The sequence below is a fragment of the Pundamilia nyererei genome, unplaced genomic scaffold (assembly GCF_000239375.1).
Source record: "Pundamilia nyererei isolate P.nyererei 1_Seehausen unplaced genomic scaffold, PunNye1.0 scaffold00009, whole genome shotgun sequence".
Taxonomy (NCBI): Eukaryota; Metazoa; Chordata; class Actinopteri; order Cichliformes; family Cichlidae; genus Pundamilia; species Pundamilia nyererei.
The window spans coordinates 5,662,749-5,672,507 of NW_005187410.1; the positions used below are offsets into that span (position 1 = coordinate 5,662,749).

At 39.8% G+C, this 9,759-nt stretch overlaps 2 protein-coding genes across 4 annotated transcripts in view; one reads left to right on the forward strand and one right to left on the reverse strand.

Annotated features, from left to right (window-relative positions):
* Positions 1-6,905, forward strand: part of uggt2 (UDP-glucose glycoprotein glucosyltransferase 2) — a 40,821-nt gene extending 33,916 nt beyond the window's left edge. For all 3 annotated transcript variants that reach the window (XM_005723544.1, XM_005723546.1, XM_005723545.1), the window contains 8 exons: positions 2,699-2,803; positions 2,916-3,000; positions 3,098-3,280; positions 3,407-3,567; positions 4,484-4,598; positions 4,684-4,800; positions 5,385-5,550; positions 5,683-6,905. In XM_005723544.1, coding sequence (XP_005723601.1) covers positions 2,699-2,803; positions 2,916-3,000; positions 3,098-3,280; positions 3,407-3,567; positions 4,484-4,598; positions 4,684-4,800; positions 5,385-5,550; positions 5,683-5,708 — 958 coding nt within the window. In that variant the 3' untranslated portion in view covers positions 5,709-6,905. The remainder of the gene's footprint in view (positions 1-2,698; positions 2,804-2,915; positions 3,001-3,097; positions 3,281-3,406; positions 3,568-4,483; positions 4,599-4,683; positions 4,801-5,384; positions 5,551-5,682) is intronic.
* A 2,138-nt stretch (positions 6,906-9,043) lies between these two features.
* dnajc3a (DnaJ (Hsp40) homolog, subfamily C, member 3a) overlaps positions 9,044-9,759 on the reverse strand; it is a 14,129-nt gene continuing 13,413 nt past the window's right edge. The window contains exon 12 of the mRNA XM_005723548.2: positions 9,044-9,559. Coding sequence (XP_005723605.1) covers positions 9,417-9,559 — 143 coding nt within the window. The 3' untranslated portion in view covers positions 9,044-9,416. The remainder of the gene's footprint in view (positions 9,560-9,759) is intronic.

Here is a 9,759-nt window from a genome sequence, read left to right on the forward strand (position 1 = left end):
TGCCTCTGCCCTTTGTCTCTAGCATGGAAAAAAATTAAGTAATTGTTTCTACCCAGCCTGAGGAACTTTAGCAGTGTTTGTTATGCTGCTCTTAGAAATGCCAAGCATGTGGACCACATGGGGTGTGAGAGAGAGCAGCGCTGATGTTACCTGAGGGAGATGTTCAGGTTTTAGGTGAAGGGTGCTGTGAAAAGCACATTTGTGTCATTGTTTTTCTAAACTGAATCCAGATAGCCGGAATAGAAAGTGTTTTCCGTGTATTTATTTGCTGAAATCCTTGTTATTAGGTTATCTTATATTGCTCTGTATATACTGAGATTGAGTAAGGCAAATGTATTGATTCTCCATAATGGAGAAACTGAATGTTATTTTTAACCTGTCATGGTGTGTTGCGCGTGTATATAGGTGTATTAGTAGTTACAATGGGGGCAATGAATGACTCGGTAAATGTCGAAACACCCTGTTCAATCTAAATAGGCAGAGGGCAAACAGAAGTAGAGCTTTGTCCAGTTGGTGTTGTCCACAGCTCAGGATTTATACAGAGCTCTGTGGACCCTTCCAGAGATCCAGATTATCTTGGGTGAGTCAGCCAAACAGGTTCTCACCTGACCCTCCAAAGCTGCTTATCTTGGGAACCCTGTTGTTGTGCTGGAGGCCCTTCATAATGCCTGGCTTAGTCATGGCAGGCAGTCGGCTTCCCCAGATCCCACCGATGTGTGGTGACTACCCAGAAGCCAACTGTTCAACTATCAAGAGTCATACTTTATCTTGAAGAGGACTGCAGGCACATTATTTTCAGAACTACAGATTTAAAATAAGTAAATAAAGGGCCATCGCTGAGTTTGTGTTTTGTGGGTATATCTTTCTTATCGGTAAGATGTGCCTGAAAGAGTTGGTTTTAGAGGACATGCAGGGACAAACTGTATTCTCCCTCCCCTCCCTTCACACCTCCCTCTCACTCACTGGTGTCTTCCTGAAGCCTGGGGGCTGAGGTTGTGGTTGTGATTGAGTGTGGGAGAGACACTCCTTCCCTCATCAGCAGTCTATTACAGACAAGGACACAGTTTGACTGCAGACTCATCTACCCTCCAGCACAAGTCCTGATTTCTGTCCGCTAAATGTGCCTTGCATCATGAACCACTGCTCTTTAGTAGCGGTTAGGGTATGTTGATGCATTCCCAAGTGTGGAGAGTGTCCTTACTTTGGATTTTTCCTGCATTTGTGCCCTTATCTCAGCATATAAATATTTTAGCTCGTCGATTTTTATCTGTTCTTTTACATTTAAGTTAATTAAAAAGCTAACATTTGTCTGAAAGGTAATGTGCTGACTTGCTTGGCATTATCTTCATACGTGTGTTCCACATTACTTTACAAAATCACTCCGATCTTCTGTCTTCAAGTTTGAAAAGCTACTAGTCTTTTTTTCTAAAACACTGTTGATTTATTTTTTTAATTAATTAAATTATATAACCTTTATTTATACAGGTAGTTTCAGTTTCTCATTTACAAGAGAGACCTGTGTCCAACAAACAATACAGTTTTTTTTCATCTGCTATGCAACTAATAGAGTACTCATTCCCATACTAGGCTGATTCAGTTCAATTTCCATTTCTTAAAAAAATAAAAATATTTAAGTCATTTAAATCATTCAGTTGTAATCATGGTATTCCTTCAGGGCCATTCTTCCTGTGTACCCTCATCCAGCCACACAGGGTAGTAGGGCAACGGCCATGTGGATAATTCTTTAAAAAGGGGTCTGATATAATTGCACCTGAACCATCCCAGTTTTAATTATGAAATGAATCTGTAGAAAGCAACAGCATAAAGGTTTAAATAAACTGTGAGGATCATAATTTCAATCAAATCTGGAAGCAATGGAAACATGTTTACAAAAAAATAATTAAAAGAGCTACTATAGATAAGTCTGCATGTTTCTTTGGAAGTCTCTCCTCAGGAAAAGCTGCCACAGACTTTCCACATGAAGAAGACTGTTGCTTTTAAAGGGGATAATGGACACTGATGTAATTGGCTTGATTTTTATCCAAGCCCTAACACAATTAACTATAATGTATGATAATTCATTTTTGCATTACAACCCATTTTCTTTTGAAGTGGCACAAACGCCACACTGTGTCAAAATTGCACCAGTGAATTGTAATAGTGCACTTACACTTTACAGCTTGAATCATAAAAATGGTGCCAGAAGTATTTGTGTCATCCCTGCCAAAGTCATCAATCCTATGACACGATGCTCTCGTTTAAAGCAGGTCATCTATGCATAAATCTTAAGTGATTTGCTTTTTCAAATGAATCGTTCACTTTGTATCATGGACTCTGTTAATGTTGTGGGGATGGAAACATGAAGAGCTGAATAATGTTTGCTGGGTCTGTTCTAAAACTTTATTTCAGCCCTCTCGTTGGGAGCCAGCAGGAGCTGAAAATCATATCAAAAGTGTTGATTTCCACAGCATTTCCATCCCCATTATTATCATTTTATTTGAATAAATCATCTCGGCGTGTTGCATCGCGTTGCATGGTTTGTTTGAAAGTGTTTTCTGATGGCTGTTACAGCTGCTGTTACCTCTGGCAGTACAAAAGCATGGTGGCTGTTGGCTTAGTTTTTATTTATCGTCACTCTATGAAAAACACGCATCCAATCCAAACACAACTGACTCGTGTATCATGGTCTCATTTACAGCATCACAGGTGGTGGCTCAAAGAAGGATGACGGAGAGAAGAAAAAAGACGACGTTCTGAACATTTTTTCTGTGGCCTCGGGCCATCTGTATGAGCGTTTTCTGAGGTGGGTCAGTTTTACTTTCCAAACACGCACTTCCTTTTCAAGCGCTACGCATTGTGTTCCTCTTATCCCTGATCCTCAAACTTAACCTTTTCCCATTCTGTCTCCAATTCAGAATAATGATGCTGTCTGTGCTTCGGCATACACAAACACCTGTCAAATTCTGGTTTCTCAAGAATTACCTATCTCCTTCTTTCAAAGTAAATCTTTACTACATCACATAAATATTTCGCTAGGCAAACCCAGCTTTTGTATTTCATTAATTTGACCTCTGGACTTCATTTTTGCTGTGGTCAGGACACCATCTCTCACATGGCAGAGTCATACGGCTTTCAGTATGAGTTAGTGCAGTACAAGTGGCCCCGTTGGCTCCACCAGCAGACTGAGAAGCAGAGGATTATCTGGGGATATAAGATCCTCTTCCTGGATGTTCTATTCCCTTTAGCTGTGGACAAGATCATCTTTGTGGATGCCGACCAGGTAAAGATCAAACAGAAATGACGTAGGAAACCGCTATATTGGCGTGTGCAACTGAAAGCAAGACTTTTTGAAGTGTCATCTGTTCTTTGGCTGCTTACCAAAGTCTGTCTTTGCTGCGTGTTGCAGATAGTTCGAGCTGATTTGAAAGAGTTGAGGGATTTAGACTTGGAGGGTGCTCCTTATGGCTACACACCATTTTGTGATAGCCGCAGAGAGATGGAAGGGTATCGTTTCTGGAAAACTGGATATTGGGCATCACATCTGGGACACAGGAAGTACCACATCAGGTAAACTTCTACTAATCATTTGATCTCTGATGTTTTACATTTTGCTGAGAAAATCAGCAACTGCCCTGAATGTTTGCCACTTGCGAATGTCTCTCACTGTAAAATGATGGACTTTAAAATTGTTTGATAATGGCCTTATAACCCTTCCCAGATTGATGGACAGCAACAATTGCTTCTCTAAGATCACTGATGATGTCTTTTCCTCCACTGCATTTTGTTAATTCCTATGCACACTGTTTCCACAATTGGCTTAGTGTTTTTGCTAAATAAATAATGCAATGGATTAATATGGTGTCATACACCTTAGAACTGAACATTTAACTTCTAGTGAGAAGCCGTTTACATAGGTGGGCTTAGAGTTAAGTGCTTTATTTTTGTATACAGTCATGGCACATATAAAATCATAAATCACTGTCATGAATACAATGTTCTGCTCCTTGCTAGGCTTGTGGTATTGAATTCTCCTTCTGTCAGGGTGATGGCTAATCAGACAGCGAGGCAGCCAGTGGATGAACAGAGAGCAGAACGTTTCACTTCACCACCGACTGATAGTGTCGGAACAAGAAAAGTCAGAAAACCACAGCGACTTGATTGGATACCAGCATGGTGCTAAGCTCCAAAGAGCAGGACAAAAGCAGCAAAGATGAGAGATGATCAGTGAGACCAGGAAAAACACGAGGCATTGAATATCCTCTGGGAGACTTAAATATAACAAGTGTTAAGTGAAACTACATATTCTGCACCTCTGGGTTTATTAATATAGTGTGTCAGGTACAATAATGTGAATGCGGCTGGGGTATTTATCTTCATTTACTTTTTTTTTTTCATTCCGGTGGGATTTCCCCTTTCAGGAAATGGATTTCTAACACCTGCTTTCCATGTCTCCTCTCTCTCTCTCCGCTCATATTTCTTCCAGCGCCTTATATGTAGTCGATTTGAAGAAGTTCCGTAAAATTGCAGCCGGGGACAGATTACGAGGCCAGTACCAAGCCTTGAGCCAAGACCCAAACAGTCTGTCTAACCTGGACCAGGTATATAACTCAGGCATAGTGCTGTTGGATTACGTGTTGCAGAGTTTGCTCTTTCAAGACTTAATTCGTTTTGTGATATTTGTAGGACCTTCCTAACAACATGATTCACCAGGTAGCCATCAAGTCTCTTCCTCAGGAGTGGCTGTGGTGTGAGACATGGTGTGATGATACCTCTAAAACCACTGCTAAGACTATAGACCTGGTGAGTCGCACAGCAATTAGATTTGACTGCGTAATACTAAATAATAATGTGGGAGGCTAAGTGGGACACACGGTCTTTGCTGAAAAATTCAGCTTCAAATGAAATTGTTCCTTTTATTGAGATTGTAAAATCCACAAGTGTCTTCTTTAAGTTCTTTTTGGGTTAATTGAAAAATATCTCTGTGCTACATTATACGCCTTATTATCTGCTTTATTTGTTGTGATAGCGTGCTGCAGCTGCTACAGCTCTAAAATGCAAGAGCATCCTCGCTGCCACAATTGTCCATGAGGCATTGGTATTTAGGAAGCAGCCGAGGAGCAATCCTGCAGCGTCCTAAACTAATTTAGAGAATTACTGGACAGGGTCCAGTAGACTGGAATAGGAAGTATTGTTTCATTGTAGTATAGGTCACCACTTGGTAATTCAGACACAAGACATAGCCTAATGTCCTTTTAACCGAATTGGAAATCAAATTAGGTTTAAATGCCTGTCACAGACAGCGCTGAGAATGACGATCTGACTCGTTGGGAGAGAGCATCACTGGCGGCATGACTGATGTGTTTTTATCTGCTTTTCTCGTTTAGTGCAATAACCCAATGACTAAGGAACCCAAGCTGGTGGCTGCAGCGAGGATTGTGCCCGAGTGGGTTGAATATGACAGGGAGATCAAAGAGCTGCTGAGACGGGTCCAGGAACAGGAAGACACAACAACACAAAAACAGATTCCTGCTGCCTCACAACATAAAAAAGGTTACTAATGATATATTTATAGGGCTACAAAGTCTTTCTGTTCTTCTGCATGGTTATTCTTACCCCTTCTCTTACCACTGTGATCATTCTCTGCATTTCTTTCCAACTTTCTCCCCTCCACACTCTGCACAGCAGACAACCACCGTGATGAACTTTAGTGTCTGCCAGCACCACGCTGAAGAGGAAGGAGGCAGGCACCTTTTGCACACAGGCCACCTGTGAAGCTTGAAGACAGACAGTTCCATCTAAACATAGCCATGGAGTGTTACATCTCCAGCTGGAGGAGGATGTGATATTTTCAGACGCCATACCTGCTTCTGCACTCGGTACATCTTAGAGAATCAACACGTGGTGTAATTGTTAACTGCCAGCTGTGAACTCGTGGTGTGCTGAGCACTACAGACACATCTTGTTAAGTAAGTGGTTCCTGAAAAATGAAGCTAAAACAGAGAGTAAAAGCGTGAGGCCAGTAAGGAGCTTTATTAGGTATGTGTTGAAGGACAAACAGTGGGCATTTATTGCACTGATAATGTGAGCAAAGAATTCAATTAGCAAAGGCACATTTCTACAAATCTAATTTAACCTTTCTTTGAAAATTTTAAAAGCTACTTTTACATCTTCTTAATTTATAATTATGAAAACATTATGACTGAATTGCCAAATGAAAGTTTTTAAAAATTGCTTTTCAAGTTGTTACATAAAAAAGTGTTAAACGTCTTTGAATCTACACACCTGAAATGTAAAGCTCCCCTCTGCAGACATTTAGGAAACAACGTTTCTCCTGCAGCAGTCCCCTCTCCTATTTTTGCCACCCAATGATGTACAGCATGTTCTGAAGGAAGAATTATCCTTCATCATATTATATTACTTTTATTACCTGGCCCAAAAAGACCTGTAATTGGCCATAGGCTTTTGTCCCTGCCTAGATTTTCCAGTCCAGTTCCCTCTCAGACCACAGAAATGACAACACACTGAGAGGTTTTTCTGGATTTTCTGGATACCAGAAAAGTTATCTGCCCAGGCTTTAAATTACAAATTTTATCTTGGTCAGCTGCTTGTCCAAAGACAGGGGGTGTATCTTCAGCTATTGGCGTTATTTTTACATTATTTTGGGGGCTAAAATACATTTTTGAACCGTAGCAAACATCGAATATCAGTATACAAACTATGCTGCTCTTGTATTTCAAAGACTGCGCCATGGATCGTAGGTGGGGGAAGGTGTAGTCTTTGTCCCAAGCACATGTAGCTCTGTCATCAGTTCTGTCCCCTCAGGTGTAGCCATGCATTCACCTCTATGGTGCAAACCATTGTTTTTTTTCTTTTCTATGATTTAAGGAAACGTGTAATGTCAAAAAAAGAAACTCTAAAAAGTTGTTTAAAATCACTAATTGTTCTTTTGATGTTTTCTCTTGACTCCAAAAATTCTTTTTTAACCATGTGATGAAAAAGTATTGCCTTGTTAGATGGTAAAGTATTAACTTGTTTCTTAAGTTATATCTCAGTGTTTGAGTAAAAGCCCACATTCGACCTGGAGAGGTGAAGAAAAACATTTAGCTTAAAAATAAATGTAAAAGCAGAGCAGTACAACTGCTGCCGTCTTCGTGTCCCGTGCACACGCTGTGAGACAACTGAGAGCCAGGCAGGAAAAAAAAAAGTGTGGTGTAACATATGACTTTAGTTCAGCAGCCAGGAGGGGTGTACTGTGAAGCAAGTTTAACATCGCAAGGCTTTTTCTTTGCATTAGCTCACCATAAAAGCTAAAGCCTGAATCAGATATAATCAGAGTGTGATGACAGTGGTTGTAAATGTTATTTGTTAGCCCAGGCCCTTTAACTTAGGCTTCAGGCCTGGGCCCACACTTAAGAAAATGGACCAACTCACTTCAGCCAAGATTGGGGTGTTCTCCAAAGGCAGGGGTTGGCTGCTTTTTACTTCTACTGCAAATGCTCTTCTCTGCATTTTCAAGCTTGAGTACACATTAATTTGCAAATAAATCAATAAATTATCTTTTATTGAATGAATTAAGGTAGCCTGCAATTAAATAAAGTCATTACAGTAATCTTTATCTCCAGCTGCACCATTAAACTGATGTAAACATTAATCAGTTAATAGGATGTATAGAATTCTGAAAAGGGCCATCCTGCATAATCAGTATGCAGTTTATTTCTGGTAAATTTCTGGTAGTCGTGTTCTTTCATGATTTTGAAAGCGGAGCACTGCTACTCTTCAGTAAAGGTAAATAAATACTTCCTTAGCCAGTAAAATAGTTATTAAATTGAAAATAGGTTACATTTGTAATATTGGCTCAAAAGCCTGGAAACTTTTTTTATACACCAGTTTTAAAAGATGTCTTTATTTCTGTTAGATTTTTCTGATTTATATATCATATACACATATTCAAGTACTACTTAAGTACCCACTGAAGTAACTACATGGCTACCACCACTGTGGAATGGAGGTGATTATCATTTTGACTTTTTGTTAAAACCTACATTACTGTTATTGACTGAGCTTTCGCTGTGATAGTCAACCAATAATCAAATAACTGCAATACCAACATTATAAAACTGACTTTGCAGCAAATCAGAACCAATCGTAAGGATATTTATGCATTTTGCGCATCATCAGTTGACTGTATGTGGATTCTGCCGGTTTACTGCTACTGTATTAATGTGCATCTCTGTGGGTTTATATATAACACAGTAATCCCACAGCGGCGCGTCTATGTCATTCTTTAAAAACTTGTGAAAACATGGCAGTCTTTACAGCAGCCCGTCATTCAGAACTGTTAAAACTGTGAGCAGGTAAGGAGTGCATTGTAAGTAGAGAGCCACCTTGGTGACATTGAAATCTCCCGTCTTTAGTGCCATCATTCTTTTAGCCCATTCATCTTGCTTTGTGGTACATCCCTCAGGCGAGACTTTAATATTACGGATGAAAAACTCCTCATTTGCACACTTAAGGTCACGGTTAATGGATGGTAGGGGATTTTAAGTTATTACAAGATGTTTACATGTTATGAGTCTTCAACTTCACTGTACTGCTAGTTTTTCTTGGTTTTTTGTTTCAATTCCACAGTGAACCAGTTTTGTCTCAGGAATCAACTGTCCCAAGATCAGTGTTGCTGCTGGACTGAAGCAAACAGCAGATTTGTCTTAAAAGTGAACATTAAAGAAAACGGGCGCAGGAAGGCTGCTCTCAGGGCACCCATCTTTCACTGTGCTGTGTCAAACTGAACTGTTTATATTACTGTTTGGTGGATCAAGAATAAACCTTTGCTACAAAATGTCATTGCAAAAATTGTTTGCGAGTTGTGCTCACCACTGAGGTCAGTTAATGATTCATGGTCCAAACGATGTATTTGAGGAGATTTTCTTGGTCTGTTCTTCAATATATACACTTTCAGCGTGAATTTAAGGAGTCACAATTATTACCCTTTAGTCTCTGTCGATGTCGGTTAAAAAATGCTCTCGATTCAATTTAATGTACATAAATAGCTCTTTATTTACAGTTCAAAAAACCCTCCATTCATACAAAAATAATACTGTACCTCTGTACAAATACATTCCTACAAATGGATGTGAAGTGATTGTACAATTTGTGGAGAGGATACAAGAGTAAGATCTGACAGATAAAAGCCGCTTCAAGTCTGATATTTGTTAGCAGAGTAGGAAACCTTTTCCCCCAAAGTTTTGATTTACACAGCAAAGATGCATTTTTAATTAATTAGACTCACTGAATCAAGTCACCTTATGCTCCACATTTTTATGATACTTGTGAACAGTCTTTTTATGCCAGTGATCTCCCTTTTAAATAGGGAGGAAAATACAAATATACACTCCAGCTGTGCTGAAGAGTAAGCCGCCTCAGTTGAAGTTGAATTTAAAGTTAAAGGGCCCGGAGCTAAACGGATTGAAACCCTGAAAGCCGTGGAAGTGATGATGATGGTGCCCCTGCTGGCTCTCTGGATCCATGGGGTCTTCTCCGTGGTCAAACTTGGTTCTCATCTCTAGGAAAACGTGAAGATTCTTGTCACACACTTGAATTAGAAATCAGTGTCTCTTTTTCTAAAACAATTAGTGTTAGAGCTGAAGAGAACAATCTAAAGGGTAATGGTAAATGGTACAGCAACTCTTGAAGTGATTTAGGCTTGCATTAACAACTTTCCACACACACACACACACACACACACACACACACACACACACA